This window comes from Cryptomeria japonica, chromosome 11, assembly GCF_030272615.1.
Source record: "Cryptomeria japonica chromosome 11, Sugi_1.0, whole genome shotgun sequence".
NCBI classification, from domain to species: domain Eukaryota; kingdom Viridiplantae; phylum Streptophyta; class Pinopsida; order Cupressales; family Cupressaceae; genus Cryptomeria; species Cryptomeria japonica.
Genome location: NC_081415.1, coordinates 513,963,724 through 513,986,607, shown reverse-complemented (window position 1 = coordinate 513,986,607; position 22,884 = coordinate 513,963,724). Strand labels below are relative to the sequence as shown.

Sequence of the window (22,884 nt, the reverse complement as noted above, 5' to 3'; positions counted from 1 at the left end):
AAAATCCTCTGGCTACAAATCTTGCCTTATATTTTTCAATGTTGCCATCTGCTGCATGTTTGATCTTGAAAAGCCATTTAGAAGAAACAACAGACTTCTTAGTTGGCCTGGGAACGATTTCCCATACATCATTTTTCATTATGGATTGATACTCTTCAGACATAGAATCCTTCCATACTTGATGTTTAAGGGCATCTATCACATTGTCAGGTTCGTTTTTAGATAGATCATTCATAAGAGAAACATAGCTAGTAAATTTATTAGGTCTTTTGCTTTCTCTGAAGGTTCCAGAAGGAGCAGCAAACCTCTGAGCTTCTTCTACTATTTTGGTGGCCCATAGTGGTCTTTTCTTGAGATTTCTAGGTGAGTTTTCATTTTCATTTTTAGTTTCATTTAGATTCTCCCTCTGAAACTCAAGAGCAAGATTTTCATCTAAGTTAGAGGTAGGTACATAGATTTCAGGTTCAATGAAGTTCTGAGCTCTTTTGAAAGCTAGATCCTCTTCAAATATTACATCCCTACTTAGTTCAATATTTATTTGACCAGGTACATAGATTTTGTAGGCTCTGGAGGTTTCACTATATCCTACAAGTAATCCTCTTTTTCCAGAAGGCTCTAGTTTTAGTCTCTTTTCTTTAGGTATATGGATATAGATAGGGCATCTAAATATCCTAAGGTGGCTAATATCAGGCTTAATCTTAGTGAATACTTCTTCAGGAGTTTTTTCCTCAAGATGTGAGTGAGGGCACCTGTTCTGTATATATACAGTGGCGTTGGATGCTTCAGCCTAGAGATTTGTGTTAAGGTTTTGATCTAGGATCATGGCCTTGGCAGCTTCAACTATGGTCCTATTTTTCCTTTCTGCTACCCCATTTTCTTGAGGGTTATAAGGTATAGTAAGCTCCCTCTTAATCCCATTATCTCTACAAAAAATTTTAAATGAATCTGATGTGTATTCTCCCCCATTGTCGGTTCTTAGGGTTTTAACTTTGTTTCCTGAGTGGTTTTTAGTTAGTGATTTAAATTCTTTAAATCTAGAGAGGATCTCTTTTGATTCTTTACTTTTCAGAAAGTAGATCCAAGTCTTCCTAGAGTAGTCATCAACAAATATTACATAATACAAGAATCCCCCTCGAGAGGATACAGACATAGGTCCGCATACATCAGAATGAACTAATTCTAGAATTTTGCTAGTTTTCCTAGTACTATTTTGGAATGCACCTTTGGTATTCTTACCTAGGGCACATCCTTTTCATGCCCCTGAATGATCTTTCTTTAACTTGGGTAGACCTGTGATAAGGTTTCCCATTGAAGATAAAGCCCTAAAATTTAGGTGACCTAATCTTCTATGCCAAACTTCATTTGCATTAGTGGCTTCATGGATTAGGGCTAGATTAGGTTCCATGCACAGTTCATACAAATAGCCCCATCTCTATCCAATGGTCATTACCTTCTTGATGGAGGAGTTCTTTGGCCAAGCCAATACTTTGTTGTCCATGAATGTCACTCTGTATCCGTTATCTTCTAGTGCCGAAATAGAGACTAGATTTCTTTTGATGCTAGGGACATATAGTACTCCTTCAAGCCGCAGGGTTATGCTTGTCTTCAATTTGATGCTGCAGGTTCCTACTCCTCTGACTGGATGTAGGGAGTCATCTCCGATGGTTATTTCCTCATCACTCTCCTCTGTCATGGAATCAAGTACTTCTCTAAACCCAGTGATGTGCCTGGATGAACCACTATCAATCACCCATGAGTTGATTTTGTTAGAAGCTTGACTTACGAGTGCTAAGTAGAATACATATTTCCCAGAGTCATCTTCTCCTTTAGTCTTTCTTGCTTTAACAAATGTAGCATGTTTCTTTGTTCTTTCTGGGCATTTTGCAACGAAGTGTCCGAACTGATCACATCTGTAACATTGAATGTGAGATAAGTCCTTCTTTGAAGTATTCTTGCCTTGATGACCTTTTCTCTTTCTAAACTGCCTTTTCTTGTTATGCTTGGTGGAGTTGGTGTTTAGAACTTGTAGGTCTTCATCTATACTCTTGTGTTTCATTCCCATCTTGTTCAATCTTGATTCTTCTTGGAGACAGTCATCCCTTAATCTTTCAAACTTGGGATATTTGGACCTTGCACTAATGCCTTGGACGAATGTGCTCCATCCACTAGGCAACCCATCTAAAGCAATGAGTGTCAACTCTTTGCTTTGGATCTCATAGTCCAGAGTTGCAAGTTCATCTTTTAGAACTGATATCCGCATAAAGTAGGCATTGATTGTCTCCCCTTTGTTCATGGTGATGTGATTTATTTCTCATTTTAATGCTAGATTTCGACTTGCATTTGATATCTCAAATGTGCTTTCCAGAGATTTGAACATTTTATAGGTTGTCTGATGTTTTCTTATGATGGGCATTATATTGTTTCTCACCCCATCAGCTATTATTTTTATTGCCTTTTCATTTCCCTCAATCCATGCTGATCTGTCAGGTTCATTTTTGGGTTGATCACTTTTGGTTTGAACAAACGAATCCACTGTGTTCTCCTTTAAGATCATTTGAATTTTGAATTTCCAGGCTGAAAAATCATCGCCACCTCCGAGTCTGTCTTCAAATCTGATAGCACTGGCCATTTGAAGAAATGTGATGTAGTATACAAACTTGTTCTTAAATTTGTTTCACGAAATTAAATAGCCTCAAGTTCGATCAACGTGGCTCTGATACCATGTAAAAGTATTGTAATTTCCAATTTAATGAACAGGTTATATGCAAGATGGTGTATTTTAATTTTGATATTATGACTATGACACTAATATTGCTATCTTTCTTTTACTGCAGGTTAGGAGGATGAACATGTATCGATTTCAATGTCATCTCCTTTGGTTTGAATAATGTATAAGTAGTAGGATGGCCACGATCAAGTGGCACCTTGATCGGACATGTCTTTTAGACATGTCCGACCAAAATGTCACTTGGTCATGACCCTTACTAACATTAACCAATCCATAACTAATCGGTGCTACAAACATTAATTTATCGGTATAATGATAACAATGCTTATACCCGATAATGAATCGTTTAATGCTTATGAACATACCCAATGGTGAATCAGTATCACTGTTAATGATAACAATGCTTTATAAACACATCTGATCATGAATCGGTATTTGTTAATTGTTTCAGATAAAACATACCCGATAATGAATCGGTATCAAGCATATAATAATGGATCAATATAAAGTAAACAATAACAATTATGGTTAGCATTATATAACCTGATAGCATATTAATGCCGATTCATATATGAATCGACATTAATATGCTATCTAGTTAGTAGCCCGATAGCCCTTTAGATTGACGCTTAACATAGTTAAGTAGATCGTCAATCTAATCCATCATTATCCAATATCAATATCATAATTATGATCAATGTTATAGTCTGATAAACATAAAGCATGAATGAGTAAACTAATAACAGAGTAGGTAGTTAGGAGAGTCTTATCTTGCAGAAGCTACTAATGCATTAACAGGTAGGATCTATTCTTAGCAAACTCATAACACTCTTTTGAAATTGGCAATAATCAATCAACAACAAGTTCAAGAGAAAAATACCATTTTATAATAGATATAGGAAGATAACATGAGGTAGAGAGAGCTCATTTATAGGAGTTGATTGAAGTTGAAAATTGTCAGCTAAACATATTTCTCATTAACACTTAGTAAGTACTAAACATAATATGTGTTAAAAATGTACCTAGCCATATGAGAATCACCATAACAACATAGGTCTCTTCATAGGTTTTTCATAGATCACCCTCATATTCCAACTACAACACCATGCATAAACACAATCATCCACCATTAAGCATTCCTTCCTTCTAAGGTGGGCCATTGAACCAACACAACCACTATGTTGCACATAAATGTCATTGACATCCATATGACATTCCTTCCTCATAAAGAGGGTAGTCCTTTAGACACTCCCCTATTCCATTAGCTTATGTCACATGGATAAGAGTGATATATCCATAGGTATGGCAAACGAGTGCAATGCATGTGCTATCCCATATCTAACCATGTAGTTTTAGGATTGATCTATTATGTTAAAATTCAACTTATATTTTATCAGAGGGATCAATATGTAATTAGCACTCTATCACTTGCATTAGTCACATCAACTCTTGCATTAACAATACATAGAAAAATCCCAATTATTATATTAGGTTAGTTTGGTATTCATGTTATATTGCATTGTTTTGCATCAAACCTTGATCACACCATTTTCATTTTCATTTTTTGTTGTTTGCCTTCCAAATTTATAAAAATTATTAAATCAAATAATGTACCTTGACTAAGGCAAAATGAGAGGAGCAAGTTGCCCCCACATTTAAAATTGCAAGTTCCAACTATGGTCCTTAACATCACCAATTCTTATATTGCAAGGTATAGGATCAAGTAAAATTTATTTTGTAGATACAGAGGATATACAAACAATAGGTTCAATGTACAACAAAAGATCAATATCATGGGAAATAGATCAAATTGTAGTTATAGGGTTCAAGGCCATAAGTGTAGGATTGACCCAAGATCATTCATTATTATAAAATTTACTTGGCACATTCATCTTAATCTATCAATCTTAGATCTACTTGTAAGCCTGGAATCAAAATAAAGCGATAAAATATACAAGGAATTCAAAACATAATTACTTTAATCTATGCAAACCTTTAATTGAGACTTAATGGATGTGCTCATGATGACATTTCAATATATGGGTGCTCACATTTCTCTAGCATAATATTACCATTCATTAAATTTTAGATTTAATAGTGTAACGTTGCATTGAAGATTGGTGATAAAAAGAATGGATGAGATGCTCAATTTATAGATTTGTAGAGGGAAGAGTGAATCATTGAAATTTGATCATGGACTATGAGTATAATCCATGGTTGGTGGAATTAATGAGGAGAGGTGGCAAACATGGGTGGGATGAAAATTATTTAAATTTGTGATTATTAAATTAAGTGAGCTGATGAGTGAATTAGAAGTTAGTTGATTACATGAAGAATATATGTGTGAGTGGACTTAGTGAGTGAAGGAGTTGAGTGATTGAATGAAGAAGTGAAGTGATTGCATGAGGGAGTTGACTAATTAGATGGATGAATGAATTGAATAGATTAGTGAGTGGACTAAATAGATTGGTGAGTGGATTCATTTGAATAATGGGTCAACTAATTTTGATTTATTAGTTAACTAAATGAAACAAAATTTAAAGATTTAATTATTTATTTAACAGATCATTAGAGAATATGTGGAATTTAATATATTAATTAATTAATTTAATAGATAATAGATATTAAATTGATTTTAGTATTTATACAAAATAATGGATAATATGAGAAATGAGTTAATTTTAATTAAATAATAATACAATGATAATATTCTAAGTACTAATGACAATAATATGACGATAATTCATATTAATAATATATTAATGATGATGATTAGTAAAGAATAATGACAATTATTATTTTAGTGTCTATACTAGTTTCAAACATTAGATAACAATAGTCTATCATAATCACTTCAACCTCCTTTTCTTCTATACATTTTATTATTTATATTTTAAATCTAATCACATATACATTTTTATCTCAACTCTCCATATAGAATGTTTTAATTATTATTGTTTTAAAATAAATATTTTATTTACTCAAAATAATTGAATTTATCTTAATTTTTTTTATAAATTATTAAACAATCACTAATATCTTACATGTAAACAAAAACATATATAAAAATGTTTCTTTATATCTTTTAATAACTTATATTCTAAAATCCTCCTACATGAAAGATCTTAAGTTCAAATCTCAAAAACATTGTTCAATATAAAAAAAACACTAGATATACCACCATAAAAACCTCATCATCATCTAACACTCTTACAACTATAAAAAACCCAAAGTTCCGTAGCCTACATAGATTCCGAACCTTTATTTCCCATATGACCGCCCGCGCGAAGGTGCGATTGAAACAAAGCTTGTCAAAGTAAAGTTGTCGATAATGCCTGCCACCTACCAATGCTTGGAAAAGTAAAGTTGTCGATAATGCCTGCCACCTACCAATGGTCCATTCGCCTATCAGACGAAATATCGGTGCGCAATTGGCTCCGCGTAAAGCGAAAACGTGGAGTATTTTACGGACTCTTGCCCTATAAATTGGACCCTCCTCCCCCATCATATTCTGTCAGCGCTTGGCAAAGTTTTCCGGTCATCAGACGGGCAGTCTGCTGTGAGATCTAAAGCGCAGCGTTAGGGTTCGTCTTTGAAGAAATTGAAGGTTTTTAAGGGTTATTTCCTGCTGTGAGATCTGAAGTGCAGCGTTAGGGTTTGTCTCTGAAGGAATTGAAGGTTTTTCTACTGTTATTTCCTGCTGTGAGATCTGAAGCGCAGCGTTAGGGTTTTGCCTCTGAAGTAATTGAAGGTTTTTCTACTATTATTTGTTGGTCTTAGATCTGATTCTTGTCGTGCCATTATGCCTCATCGGGGCAGGATGCATTTCCCTCATTTTTCTTTGCAGTTGAGCTTTAAGAAAGGAGAGGAGTTTTACAAGGATGTGCCTAAGGGCTGCCTCGCACTTTACGTTGGACAGGGAGAAGAACAGAGGCGTTGTGTGATTCCGGTGGAATACGTAAACCATCCTCTGTTCGAGAAGTTTCTCAAGGACGCCGAGGAAGAATATGGGTTTGAGCAGAAAGGTAGCATTGCCATTCCATGCCATATATCCAACTTTCGGAATGTGCAGGAGGTGATTGACAGAGAAAGTCATCAATCTCATCGCCAACACCATGTGAGCTGCTTTGGTTGATTAATTGTGTAATTTAGTCGGTCTTTGGGTGAGCAGAGCACTCAAACCCTTGCTCACTGGCTTTGCCTTTTCATGTTAGGGTTTGGGTGTCTGTTAATCCAGCCGATGAGAGAGAAAAGCGTGTAATATATGTAAAAAGTATATGTAAAACATTGATTGATTTATTCCTGTAATCATGACTTGTTCATGAAGAATCGAAGGTCTATGAGCGCGTTTTGGAATACACAACCACCGCGTGCTAAATACCAAATAAAAAACATGAAACGAGGATATCCTTTTTTGGAAGGGGCAACAATTCACATAATTTTATATATATAATAAATTAATACATAATTGTATCTACATCTATTGTCTTGCCTTATATGTTTTGACGATCAATCATAACAAATATTAATGAAAAAATATTAAATTTAATATTCAATATTATAGATTATTTAAATTTAATGCTTTAAAATGAAATTATGACAAAGTTTTGAATTTGTATGCTTTTATCTCACATTTGTAATCATATAAATTACCATCAGCATTACCTATTGCACCTAACCTAGGTGCAAGTGGTAGTATCTTAATATTAAGAAAAAAGGTGCATTAATTTATGAATAGTATTTAACTTGACATATTTTATTTATTATTTACTTCCATTTCAATTATCATGTGACAAATTTATTACATAAAATTAATGGTAAAGATATCTTTAGGTCATCAATATATCTATTCAGTCACTAAGTCAACTTGAGTGATTAATGGTTCTAATGGGCTTCTAATGAGGCTATTAGTGATTCATGGTCCATCAATCTCACATTTGTATACTTTTATCTCACATAGTTTTGCTTGCACACACGCATGCCCATCTACTCGCACGCACACAATTGTATCTACATATATTGTCATGTATGTTATATAGTTTTCATATGTTCATTACACCAAAGGTATTTCTTTTTTTGAGAAGAGCAAGCTGGTTTTGTAGATCTACGGTTCATAATAGTGGAGGGGCATACAAGACGATTAGAACATTTTACTCCATTAGATTTTACCTATTTCCACTGATTGAATTCGTGTCTATTCCATTGGAACTATGTCTGCACTTCTATCACTGTTGTATACATAAAAGTAAGTGGTTTTTTTTGTTTTTGCATGATTTCAAATGATTGAATTGTTGTTTTTATGGATCGTAATTGAAAATGAAAAGTGTATAGTGTTCTAGACTTAGTTTACATTATTCGGTGTGGGATCCAAGCATAAATGCATCATGATAAAGCTTGTTAAGGTAAGATGAATGTAGCAAAATTTTCTATGAGCTTAAAATGAATGTAATTGTATATTCGTTGATACTTTAATAGTGTTATGAGTTTGTTGTTTGTTCATCTCACCTCTACATGTTTGTGTCTAGACTGTCGGGTTATTTCAAACCATTCTGAACCTCTTGTTACTAGTTGTAAAAATCACAAAGGATTGTACCATCTTACCCTCTAGTAGGAGTGAGACCCTATCTCTAAACCTTGTAGAGTTCAAATTTCTCAAAAAAATTTAAGTGTTTTGGGCTTCTCTTGTTAGGCCTTTTCTTTAAAGGTTTTTCTAATTTTGTGAAAAGGGTAAGGCTTATCGACAAACACCAATCATCCATGGTTCATTAGTAGCATTAATTTTTCTTAAGGGTTGTCTTGATTTTGCCCTCAAGTTTTTTCTCGAATAATTAAGCCTCTTCTTGCTATGACGAATGGGTTCTCACTAAACCCCAATCCTTGAAGTGTTCCTTAAATGACTTTTTTCTTTAATTTTAGTGGGTCTTGGGATTCGAGCTTTCAATTTACACAAATTAATAGATTTATGAATGAGGTAACTTTAAACCCTGACATGTGATACACAATAATTCCTCATCTAGGTTCTATAGTTGCCAAGTTCATCTAGCTTTGGCCCTCGGGGTTTGAGTTAATTGTAATGTTTTTGGGTAAATTAGATAGTGTGAAATCCCAAGATGCAAAATATGATACCCACGTTGCATTAGGGGTAAGGCCAAAGGCCTACTCCCATTACCTCTCTACATTAGGGTTAAGGTCGAGGGCCTACCATCGATACCTCATAGTGTTGGGTGTAACACTGAAGGCATACTTTTAATAACTCAGTTATTGATATAAGCTTGTCAGAGGTTGGAGGTTGGTCCTTTGACATGAGTATTACCATCCTTGGGGAAATAGTTATTTTGAACTATTGATCACCAAATATTGATGAGGTTGATAGGAGTAAGCCCTCTTGTTAGTAATTCTTTGATGTATGTTTTCCATGTGTTTGAAAAGGTCTTGGGTATTAATGAGTAGATTTGATGAGAATATGCATAATCCTACTCATTGTCTTAGAAATTGGCAAAGTCGACGTCTAGTTGTCAAGAAGAGTTGGCTCCTTGTTATTCCATCATCGAGACTAGACTTAGTATTATATTCTGCTTCAGATTGAAAAGTATACAAGTTGTTGATCAATGTCAACAAATTGAAATTCCATAGCCTACCTTAGAACAACTAAATTTTGATAGCATCTTTCATGTATTGTGGAATGAAAGGAAATCATCACAAAAGGTAACAACCAAGACAATAATTATTCTAGCCTGTTAGACTCTCACTGTGAAAGCTTAAAACTGCACTTGAGTTTATTAACATTGTAGTATTATACCAAGAAAAGCTTAGCCCATAACCATATTTGAGAAAGTGAAGGATGTTAGACAATTCAAATAACCGGAAGACAACTGAGAGGGGGGGTGTGAATCAGTTGTCACCAGATTACCAGAACCTTAAGCAATTAAAACTTTAATACTAGAACCCAAAAGATCAATACCGGTATGCATAAACCAATTACCAAAATAGAAGATATACCATTTAAGCACAATCAATAATCAGAGAATAAATACCATCCACATGACACCAAGATTTGTACGTGGAAAACCCGGTAAAAGGAAAAACCATGATGGGAAGCCTATCCACAGTTAGATAATACTTCTATAGTAAGTATGTGATTACAAATGAGGGGCCTGCACTTGCAAGAAGGCCAACAGCCTAGAGCACATTGCTCATCACAAAAGGAGTCTCACTGACTACATAAAAATATAGACTATAATCCGAAGGAAAGAATGAACTGCAATGATAACATCTCCTATTCCTAATTACAGTTCCAGTTAAGCTCAATACCAAAGGAATAAATCCTTTTACATAAACCCATCTCAATCACCAATGATTGACCAAAACCTCTACCTGAATGATTATTACATTATTCGCTCATATTCCATTCTACGATAATCTACAATGAGATATTACATCATATATATACAAACTCTCGACCACAAACAATAAGGTCAACCACTAGACAATAAACAATTACATAATTACAAAACATGTCATCTTGAGACAAAACAAATAATATCCAGCCCATAAGACATCCCGAAAACACACCAAGAAGTCTAATCAGCACGTAACATTAAGTCGGTCCATAACCTAGATAAACTGAGACCCAATTTAGGTCCACACACCCTAAAGCAATGATCCCAATCAACCAAGTATTGAACACGATCACCATCAGCATCAAGAATCTCGACTAGATGCTGCACGAACACCACTTATGCATAACATCAAAGATCTTCAATAAAGCTCTGTCGATGAAACCCTCACCGAAATAACAAACCAATCTTACTAATATACATGATAGCATCTTATCACTAGATCAAAACCAACTGAATGAACATGAATCTGGGTATCATGAATAATCCAATTCCATAAGCCAAACATATTGGAACATACCGGATCATAATGATCTAACCAAGTAGAAACCAAACAACCTACCAGGACGAGATGGATACCAGTAAACAACCAAAATAGCTAGTGTTGATATCAATGACAAAAAATCAATGCAACACATAATCAATTCCTCCAAACGGCCAACAATATCCCCCTTTGGCATTGATGGCAACACTAGATGTGAAAAACATCCAAGTGCCAAGAAAATGCCAAACAAGTCTCCCCCAATGGAAGACATCTAACAAATTCTCCAAGATGATATGGCAATTAAGTTTTGAATCAAAAACCAAACTCCCTCTGTGAATGATATATCTGTAAAGTTCTATTTTTCACATATATCTCTCCCCCTTTGACATCAATGCCAGAAATCTGACATATATATAAAAGAAAAAAGAAAAACCACTGAACCACAAGGCCAAGTACTACCCCTGAGTAGGAGCATCCCCACATCATTCTAAGTTGAGTAATATCTCTGATAATGCATGTTGGATTGATGCGAAATTTAGCATTAATCAGTTTTCTGCCAGAGGGGCAGAAACCCCTAACCTGTCTATGAGTTACTCAAATGATTCTTTAGGCAAAGTTTTAGTGAAAATATCTGCAATCTACTCTTTAGTGTTCACATAAAGTAGTCTAAACTTATTTTCTTCCACCTATTCCTTCAAAAAAGCTATACTTGATAGATATGTGCTTTGTCTTAGAGTGAATTACTAGAATCTTTGATATGTCTATAGCAGCAGAGTTATCACAGTGAATAACGACTGGTCCAATGCAATGCACTCTAATGTCCTTCAACATTTGCTTTATCCATAGAAATTATGTACAGTTTGTAGTAGCAGCAACATACTTAGCTTTAGCAGTAGATAAAGAAGTACATGAATGTTTCTTGCTGATCCATGAAACCAACTTCTTTCCAAGAAAGAAAGCTCCACCGGAAGTACTTTTCTAGTCATCAACATCACCTGCCCAATCTGTGTCTGTATATGCACATAAAGTAAGGTCATCATCCTTAGGGTACCATAAACCATATTTAGATGTACCTTGCAAGTATCTAAAAATTCTTTTCACCGCACTCTCATGATTCTCTCTAGGATCACTTTGATATCTTGATGTAATGCAAATAACATTCATTATATTAGGCCTAGTCTGAGTTAAATATAGAAGACCTAAAATCATATACTTGTATCTTGTAGGATTTACCCCTGTAGATTCATCTTTCCTTGACAATTTCTCACTGGTAACCATAGGAGTACTTATCGGTTTAGAATCTTCCATATCAAATTTCTTCAACATCTCCCTAGCATACTTAGTTTGATAGATGAAAATACCTTTATTAGACTGAGTAATTTGTAAACCTAAGAAAAATTTCATTTCCCCAATCATAGACATTTCAAATTCATTCTCCATATTTTTAGAAAATTTCATGCACAACTTATCTTCACCTCCAAAAATGATGTCATCAACAAAAACTTCAATAATCGATATATCATCATCAGTGACTTTATAGTATAGATTTTTGTCAGCATTACCTTTAGTGAAACCAAGCCTCAAAAGATATTTATCTAGCCTTGCATACCAAGATCTAGGTGCATATTTCAATACATATAAAGCTTTCCTTAACCTACAAACCATGTTTTTATCATCTGAAAGTGAAAAACCATCAGGTTGCTCAATATTAACTTGTCCATCAAGATCCCCATTAAAAAATGCACACTTGACATCCGTCTGATAAACCTTGTAGTTTTTATGTGTAGCATAGGCAAGAAATAATCTTACATCTTCAATCCTAGCTACAGGTGCAAAAGTTCCACTATAATCAATTCCTTCCTTCTGAGAATATTCTTTACAAACCAATCTAGCTTTATTTCTTACAACTTGTCCATCTTCATTTAATTTATTCCTAAAAGCCCATTTAGCTTCAATAGCATTCTTATTTTTAGGTCAGGCAACTAAAATCCATGTGTTATTCTTCTCTATCTGATCTAATTATTCTTTCATCACTTTCATACAACATTCACCTTTACACGCTTCAATTACTGATTTTGGTTCAACTTAATAAATTAAACATATCTCATTGGCTACCCATCTCCTTCTTGTCATCACTCCAATGTTCTTATCCCCAATGATTTGATCTTTTGAATGATTCAACCTTACATACCTAGGAGTCTTCTAATTCTTTGTTCCTCTTTTCGGTTCTTCAGTTACTATTGAATTTTCTGATACTGTCGGAGTAATTGGTTGAACATTTTATTCTAGTAAAGGTGTTACTAGTTCAATTATTGTTATTTCCACTATCGGTTCTTTCTCATAAACTCTGATTTGACTTATATTCAATTCATCCACGTTGACATTAGCGCTCTCCATAATTCTCTGCAATCTCTTGTTATAACATCTATATGCTTTGCTTTCATTAGAATAACCAAGAAATATTCCTTCATCACATCTAGGATCAAATTTTCCAATGATATCATCTCTCCTGATATAACATTTACTACCAAAGATTTTGAAATAGTCAACTGTAGTTGTATTGCCAAACCATAATTCATAAGGTGTCTTACCGATTTCTCCTTTGATATATACTCTGTTGAATGTATAAACTATTGTGCTCACTATTTCTCTCCAGTAGATATGAGGTAGATTAGCTTCCATCATAATTGTTCTAGCAGCATCCAAGATAGTTTTGGTCTTCCAAGTTCCATAGCTCCATTCTGCTGAGATGTCCGGGGAGCAAAAAATTGTCTCCTAATCCCATGCTTCTCACAAAAGTTATTAAACTCATTGGATGTGAATTCTCCACCATGATCTAACCTTAAACATTTAATATTCAATCCTGTCTCAGTCTCAACTTTAGCTTTAAATATTTTAAACTTTTCAAAATCCTCAGCTTTCTCCCTTGGAAAAGTAACCCACATCATTCTAGAATAATCATCAATGATTAGCATAAAATATATATCACCTTGAAATATTTTAACTCTAGTAGGGCCACACAAATCAGTATGAATAAGATCAAGAATATCATTATATTTGTCTTGTATAATCTTATAAGATGTTCTGACCTATTTTCCCATTTGACATTCTTTACATACCGGATTATAGGGCTTCATAATCTTAGGTATATCTCTAACTGCCTTAGTTGAAATGATCTTTACTATGCAATCAAAATTCACATGACATATCCTTTTATGCCATAGCTAACTCTCATCAATTTGTGCAATTAAACATGTCTTCTCACCGAAATTCAAATGAATTATATTACCTTTTGTCTAAGTACTGGTTGTAATCTCCAATCTAGATCTATTAATGATTTTTCATTTTTTATCCTTGAATTGTAATTGAAATCCCTTATCCACCAATTGTCCTACACTAAAAAGATTATGCTTTAAACGTTCAACATAATAAACATTATCAGTATTATGCTTACCATCTAATGATATAGTTCCTTTTCCTTTGATCATACATGCTTTGTCATATCCAAATCTAACCAAACCGCCATCAAATTCTTGCAAAGATAGAAACTTCCTTTTATCTCCAGTCATATGATGTGAACAACCACTGTCAATTACCCATTCATCCTTATTTTCAACTTTAGTAGCAATTGCCTTATCTTTAAGTACATTCTCTTTTAGTGTTGGAACATCTTCCTTGATAGCCAGAAACACCCATTCCTTTCCATTGTAGGAAACACTAGCAGAGCCTTGTGTCGGTTCATCATCAGAATCAGTCACACCTTTCTCATCTGCTATGTAGCATCATTTATCTTTGTTTTTCTTGTACTTATACTTGTTCTAATATCCATGGTTAGGTTTAAAAGATCTTCTAGTTCTCTCTTCAAATCTTGAATTCCTTTCAGGACATCTAAATGAAAAATGACCTATCTTATTACATGCAAAACATTTAAAAGGTGTTTTTCCTTCATACTTACTTCCTACCAGTCCTTTAGGTACTCTTCTAGAAAATAGGGCTTCAAATTGCTCTAATTCTTCATCTTCTCTCTTCATATAATCCAATTCCTTTGCATATAAAGCTTTCCAATCTTTCTTGCCGGTTGATGATGTAGATGCATGAAAAGAAGTTTCAGACTTCACAACTCCAGAAGGTCCAAATTCTTCAAGCTCAAAAGCAGATAATTTCCTGACCAAGGTATCTCTATTGACATAAGTATTAGCCATTATTCTCAATTCATTAATTGCAGTAGCCTTCATCTTATAAGTCGATGGTAAAGCTCTCAAAACTTTAGAAACTATTTCATCTTCACTCGGAGTTCCACCACAACATTGAATTCCCATAACAATCTCATTTACCCTTTCCATGAATGCAATTATACTTTCATCTCCTTCCATCTTCAAGTTTTCATATCTCACCCGATAACCATCAAGTTTAGCAATATTAACAATAGGGTTATCTTCATTAAGAGTCTCCAACTTGTCCCATATAGCCTTTGCAAATGATTTATCAGTTAAACCCGTTATTTGCTGATCAGAAAGTGCACACAAGAGGGATTCTCTTGCTCTACAATAATTCTCAAGCTCCTTATCCAAGTTTGTCAGAGGAGGATTGACATATGCCGCATTAAAAGGTGTAACGCCATTCTCTGTGATTTCCCAAAATTTCTTACCAAGACATCTTAGATGAGTCTCCATCTGAATCTTCCAAACTCTGTAATTTGTTCCATCAATCCTAGGAATATCTCTCTGAAAAATAGCTCAAGATGAACTTGAAATTTTAGTCAGCATAGGATCTTCCTCAAGCGGTTAAGCTTTTGCAGAGAGGACCAGAGGTCTGATACCAATTGTTAGTTCAAATAACCGGAAGACAACTGAGAGAAGGGGGTGAATCAGTTGTCACCAGATTACCAGAACCTTAAGCAATTAAAACTTTAATACCAGAACCTTAAACAATTAAAACTCTAATACCAGAACCCAAAAGATCAATACCGGAATGCATAAACCAATTACAAAAATAGCAAATATACCAATTTAGCACAAGCAATAATCAGAGAATAAATACAATCCACATGACACCAAGATTTGTACATGAAAAACCCAGGAAAGGGAAAAACCATGGTGGGAAGCCTACCTACAGTCAAATAATACTTCTATAGTAAGTATGTGATTACAAATGAGGGGACTGCACTTGTAGGAAGGCCAACAACCTAGAGCACACTGCTCATCACAAAAGGAGTCTCACTAACTACATAAAAATCCAGACTACAATTCAAAGGAAAGAATGAACTTCAATGAAAGCATCTCCTATGCCTGAGTACAGTTCCGGTTAAGCTCAATATTGGAGAGCTAAATCCTCTTACATAAACCCAACTCGATCTCTAATGATCGACTAAATCCTTTGCCTGAATGATTATTACATTATTCGCTCCTATTCCATTCCATGATAATCTACAATGAGATCTTACATCATATATATACAAAACCTCGACCACAAACAATAAGGTCTGCTACCAGACAATAAAACAATTACATAATTACAAAACATGTCGACCTGAGACAAAACAAATAATATCCAACCCATAAGACATCCCAGAAACATATTGAGAAGTCCAATCATCATGTTACATTAAGCGGGTCCATAACCTAGATAAACCAGGACCCAATTTAAGTCCACACATGCTAAAGCAATGATACCAATCAACCAAGTCTAGAACACGATCACCATCAGCATCCTGAATCTCCACTAGAAGCCACACCAACACCACTTATGCATAATGTCAAAGATCTTCAATAAAACTCTGTTGGTGAAACCCTCGCCGAAACAATAGACCAAGCTTACTAGCATACAAGATAGCTTCCGATCACCAGATCAAAACAAACTGATTGAACATGAATCTGAGTAGCATAAACAAGCCAATTCCATAAGCCAAACATACCGGAGCATACCAGATCATAATGATCTAAACAACCAGAAACCAAACAACCTACCAGGACCAGAAGGATACCGGTAAACAACCAAAATAGCTAGTGTTGACATTAATGACAAAACATCAATGCAACACATAATCAATTCCTCCAAATGGCCAACAAAATAATTATTAATGAATTTTTAAAGAAAAAGAACCACATTTATGAATGAAGTTGGGCTGGCTTGAATTTCAGGTCATAATATATTGATGACAAAATTATTTTATAAAAAATAGAGAATCAAATTTACAAATCCGTAGATGTTAGATAGAGCATATTATTTTCTTGATTGTTGTCTTGAACTTAAGTGATTGTGGGATATCTAGAAAATGTATTTGTTGAAAAATATTATATGAATTAATGTAAAGAAAAATAATAACGTAAATTTTATTATCTAATTTTCTATTGTTATTATTAATGAGATTTTTTATAATATGTATTTTCTCCACAACATACAAAGTCAAATTTGTCATAGCATTATATAAATATTTGTTCTTTTTAAAAGATTACTTCATTTACTTCTATTTTGAATGTGTCCATTATTGATTGAATTTCATTATTATTGATTGAATTTTATTCAAATTTAACTTGACTATTGATTCCCTTAATAATTTTTAATCTTTTTTAGTCTATATAGAAAATAAGAATATGAATACAAATTCAATACAATTTCTTTGACTTTAATAAAAAATAATAATATGAGAAATAAAATATTGAATCATTATCTTATAATTTATATTTAATTTTTCCTCGAATGAACAAGTCAAAGTAATTGCATTGAACAAGTTCTCAGCTTCCACATAGACTAAAAAAAATTCAAAATAAAATATTTATAAGACTACTATCAATTAAGACATTATACTTATATACCACACTTCATAAACAAGCAAGCTTACTTTGACCCAAAACTAGCCGCCGGTCACAAAGTAATCTATGATGACGAATGAATCACTGACCAGAAATTTTTCTCCTACAGAAATGTAGAAGGGGAAGAAAGATGGAGTTCAATGGGAATAGGGGTTGCAAGTAACAAACATACACAAATCTTCTGCCACTGTCATTACAATTAGCAGCACGGCAGCCATGGAACCAGCAACCAGCCATGGTTTAGAAAAATAAGCACTAACAAACTCACTACAGAGCCTCTTATACTTTCTTTTCGTGTACTGATGCAACCCTATTATAACGTCATCAATTGCTTTGCAGCCCTTGACATGGGCAATACCTTTACCCAAATTGAAAAGTTTAGCCAGTTGTTGGTTGCCTCCAATGAAATTGTTAATCACATCTGTGTTTCTGAGCACTGCAACATCCTCCTCGTTATCTATCAGCTCATCCATAAGCAACGCAAACTGAGTCATTGGTTTAGTACCGTACCCTCTAACGCCCACTTCCATGGCACTGATGCTACCCAATACAGAATATAACTCCAGCGTTACTTTGAATTGTGGTAAGTACAAAGTTGATGTTTTCTCATCAAACCTTATCCATCGAATGGCTGAACAATATTCAAGCGATCTTGTTGGATCTTGCTCGACTGCCCTTTTTATATCTTTAATGAGCACTGGCCGGATCTTCACTCCTCCACGCACGAGTTCCGATGCTGTTGGGAGCTTCAGGTAGACCATATCGGCAGTGTTGGAAGGGATCTTATTTGAGGAGGAAGAGAGTAACGAAGGATTACACAAACGTCCAGAAATGGCTTTCATTGAATCAGTGGATTCCCCAAAGCAGATCTGAATGTGATTTTGGGACGAAGGCGGCACTTCTAGCAGTTCAGCATCGGCGAAGGAGCTAAAATCGCTGCCCAGCATCGACCGGTAGACTACTTCGAGAATATGTTTCTTACATTACATGTCGAAAGAAACTCTAGGTTTCCACATAAAAAATTCATGTCTAGCCGCTCTCCAAAGCAGCATATTCATTAAATTTTCTACCTTATGTTTTGCAGCTTCAGCAGAACCCGTCTGGAATTTAAGGAGATCTTTCAAAATCCAGAATGGTATTTGGTTTTCAAAAAGAAGTATATCAGTCATTAGTCTTTCTCTCATGGGATTTTGAACATCGGCATCAAACACAGCATCATACTTCCACTTAAACGCACTCACTTCTTCTTTATAAAAGCATTGAACATACTCAAATTGACATACTTGGGTTTCATATGAATGCTGAGCATTCCTGTCAACTTCAATATAACTTACAATAAATTCATAAACAAAACATGCATCCCTGGTGACCATCCATGCTAGTTCTATAGAAGTAAGGGGATTATATTCACCATAGAAATTCCTTATCTTCTTCTCCTTAAACAGGATGCGCTGTTCAACAATTGATTTAATAGAAACGTGTGGATTACTCCTCTCGATCCTCTTTTGCATCCTTCTAACTGCCTCAGATTTTGACTTCTCCATGCCTTGCAGCTCCTCCTTTCCATAATGAAAAGGGCCAATGGAAACAAGACGTGGACTGTACAAACCATCTTTGGAGTATGGCGGTAGCCTTTGCACTTGGAAGATCTGATGAGAGCTTACATAGGATATATCCTCTTCATTGATTGTGAGATCATGCCCCGCTTGAATTACACAGCTGCTATCACCGCAGCTCTGAGGGTTGCTCGAATAGATCTCAACTATTACCATCTCTGTTCGTTTAGATTTTTCAGTTGATAGGCCAGCCCTTAGAGAGAGCATGAAATAAATTACATATATGTGTGGAGATTGAAAGAAATACTAAAAAATTCGACCATCATAGTACACTTTTCTTTTTCCTTGACCCGATTTTTCAGTTAAACGTTTTGTTTTTTTTTGGAAAAAAGAGCAAATCATATATGCCTATGAGTGGTAGCTGAAAGGACTACTATTCTCTAGACTGACCAGATTTTTCTTGTCCAATACCCTCAATCAAACGTTTCTGAAATGTGATGAGATTTATTTACTTTGTTGACTAAGGACTCCCCCTACTAGTGAAGATGTGATATTTAATTAGATTGCATTTCCTCATTGGTTTCTAATGAGATGAATGAGGCCTTCATTCATCCCATCTCAATGTAAAAACTAGAGGAAGTAGTGTTTCATATAAAAAAAGAAAAGTCCTAGGTTCTAATAGATTTTTTATTGAATTCTTTAATGAGTTATGGGAGGCTATCATATTGGATCTTTTAGAGGTGGTTCATGAATTGCAAAGAAATATACACATGTTAAAAGATTAAAAAATCTTTTTTTTTTTTTTCTTAATAGTTTTAATTATTTCAGACCCATTGCTCTTTGTAATGTGGTTTATAATGTTAGGGCTAATTTGATTGCAAAAAGGCTCAAGTCATGCCTCAAATCTCTTATTTATAATGAGCAGGGCCAGATTCTTGATGGGATTGTGATTAGTGCAGAGGCTATTCGTTATATGGTGACCTCTAAGGAGAAAGTCATGTTCATCAAACTTGACATGGCAACAGCTTATGATATGGTTAAATGGATTTTTTTATTGAAATTTCTTTTGGCATTTGGATTTGGTGGTGATTGAGCTAATTGGATCATGAATTGTGCTACTTATACCTCTCTTTTGTTCCTTATTAATGGTGAGTCATTTGATTTTTTTAGTGGTTCTATGGATCTCTAACAAGGGGATCCTCTCTCTCCTTATCTATTTATTGTCATGGTTGAAGGGCTTTGTAGATTTATCAAGTCTCAAATTAAACAAGGTTTGATTTAGGGTTGGAGATAGTGCAAAAGTTTCCCCCCTCATTCTCACCTTTAATTTTTTGATGATACTGATAACTCAGTGATGAACAGATAGTACTAACCCAGTACTGAGAGGGGGGGGTGAATCAGTATAGACAAAAATACAGTCCTAAACCAATTTGATAGCAGACACTTCAAATGACTGGCAAATAGTGACACCGGTTTGAAACAGAGTGCAACTGGTAAAGCTAAGAATGACTGAGACAATCATTAACCGGTTACTCACTTAGCTTTTCACTCAACTCAAGACTACACTACCATTTCACCCTTATGCATAAATAGACAATCTATCATTAGATCATAATAACTGCTAGTTCAACATGTTTTATTGACAGGCATAAAACACAGAACCATCATATGATTGACAGACATTAGGAAAGCATCACAAGATAAAAGCATCACACATGACACACATATTTTTCACGTGGAAACCCAACTGGGAAAAACCATAGTGGGGATGAATACCCACAAGCTGTTTTTGACCTCTTTAGAAGTCCGCTCTGTTAGGAGCCTTGTCCGATTAGAGACATTACAAAAGGTTCTGCTAGGAACCAATCCTATTAGGGATCACCCGGTTAAGGGATAGCTAGAATACCCGGTTAAGGGTTAAACCTTATTAAAGGTTACCTTGTTAGAGGATTTCAAGAACTCAATAGCTAAAGGATTTTGAACTCAATAGCTTTGAATTACCCTATTAAAGGATTTACAACAAGACGGTTAAGGCTACCCTATTAAGGGATTTTCCAACTATTGAGGTGGTTAGAGATCAATAGGTATTACAATGATCTGGTAACATCACTCAATGCTAATGCAGATCTGCTTGAGCTCCTCTTCACCTTCTGTAATTACACTCTGCAGGTATCACTTCTCTCTTTTGGGTCTGGCAAGAATCACGTATCCCTTCTCTTGGATACACACACACAACTTTTGCCAACAACCTTAGAAAGAGACACAACATCGACCTTATAGGAAAACAGATAGGTCGGTAGCATAAACCCTAAACCCTAAACCTGTTAGGTTAAGGAATTCAAATGGTTCAATCCTGACCATTGAGCACACTGCATTAAATGCAACAGTTCTGGATCCAATCTCAAGACATTCTCCATCGACCATTTCCACCAATTTTATGGCGGGCGATAACCCATCACACGTTATCACCGTTTTACAGAATTCTCACATTTTCGAGGTAGATAGGAACAATCTCCTTCATGCAAGATCCTTCACGCGCACAAGGCTTACATGGCAACATGATTTGTTCTTTGTTACCATGCTAACTCATCACACAAAGTCACCAGTTGAGCCACACAGGCTTGAAGTACTTAAATCGGAAACCCTGAAGTTGAGACTACCAACCGGTAGTCATACAATACTTCCATGAGCCGGTTCACATAACTATATGTTGGTTCATCATGAACAAACACACCGCTTCACTTTGGCACAAATGTCGGTTCACAATGTTCTACTAGTTCTCTCATATGCCAGTTCTCACTTCTTCAGCATATTGACATCAATGACAATATACAATGTCATGCTTCACTTTGGCACAAATGCTAGTTCATAGTGTTCTATCGGTTCTCTCATATGCCAGTTCTCAGTTCTTTAGCACATTGACATCAATGACAACATACAATGTCATTATGTCCTCATACCGGTTCACATAGTCAACAGTTCCCTTCAGATACCTAAGAATCCACTTGACTGCAACCAAGTGAGATTCTCTTGGGCTTTTCTGGAATCTTGCAGTAATGCCAACTACATGTGCAATATCCAGTCTGCTATGCACTACATAATGCAACTTACCAATCATTGATCGGTATTCCTTCTCATCAACTGATTCTGAGTCATCTTCTTTAGATAGTTTACAACCAGTCACCATCAGAGTACCAACCGGTTTGCTATCTTCCATGCCAAAGGTCTTCAACACCTCTTTGACATACTTGGACTATGTGATAAAGATTCCATCCTTCATCTGTTGGATCTGCAGTCTAATGAAGAATTTAATCTCCCGTATGAGTGACATTTCAAATTCTTTCTTCATCTCATCTGTAAACTCATGACTCACCTTGTCATCTCCACCAAAGATAATGTCATCAACAAATACCTCACAAATCAGGATCTGATCTCCTTCAGACTTCAAGTAGAAATTACTATCTTCACTTGTTCTCTCAAATCTAATCTTCACAAGATGAGAATGCAGACGTTCATACCATGCTCTAGGTGCCTGCTTTACTCCATATAAGGCTTTATGTAGCCCACATACCATGTTACTATCTTCAGATAGGGCAAACGCATCTGGTTGCTCAATATACACCTCCTCTTCAAGTACACCATTTAGGAATGTAGATTTTACATCCATTTGATATACTTTGAAACCTTTAAAAGCTCCATATGCAAGAATCATATAGACTCCTTCCAATCTGGCTACAGGAGCAAAGGTTTCACCATAGTCTTCTCCTTCTTCTTGAGCATATCCTTTGCACACTAATCTGGCTTTGTTCCTAATCACTATGCCATCCTCATTCAGCTTATTTCTGAAAACCCATTTAGTACCAATGACATTTTTGTGCTCCGGTTTGGGTACCAAAGACCATGTACC

At 35.1% G+C, this 22,884-nt stretch overlaps 2 protein-coding genes across 2 annotated transcripts; one reads left to right on the top strand and one right to left on the bottom strand.

The window, feature by feature from the left end:
• The first annotated feature begins 6,548 nt into the window (after positions 1-6,548).
• LOC131037299 (auxin-responsive protein SAUR32-like) lies at positions 6,549-6,863 on the top strand. The gene has a single exon (XM_057969420.1). The coding sequence runs from the start codon at positions 6,549-6,551 to the stop codon at positions 6,861-6,863; it is 315 nt and encodes a 104-aa protein (XP_057825403.1).
• Positions 6,864-18,404: 11,541 nt separating this feature from the next.
• LOC131037212 (uncharacterized) lies at positions 18,405-19,193 on the bottom strand. Its single transcript, XM_057969315.1, has one exon. It carries the CDS (start codon positions 19,191-19,193, stop codon positions 18,405-18,407), a length of 789 nt encoding a protein of 262 aa, XP_057825298.1.
• Positions 19,194-22,884: the final 3,691 nt, after the last annotated feature.

Bases quoted from the DNA above. Each gene is read 5' to 3' on its own strand.
- LOC131037212 (XM_057969315.1), bottom strand. From the start codon at position 19,193: ATGGTAATAGTTGAGATCTATTCGAGCAACCCTCAGAGCTGCGGTGAT.
- LOC131037299 (XM_057969420.1), top strand. From the start codon at position 6,549: ATGCATTTCCCTCATTTTTCTTTGCAGTTGAGCTTTAAGAAAGGAGAG.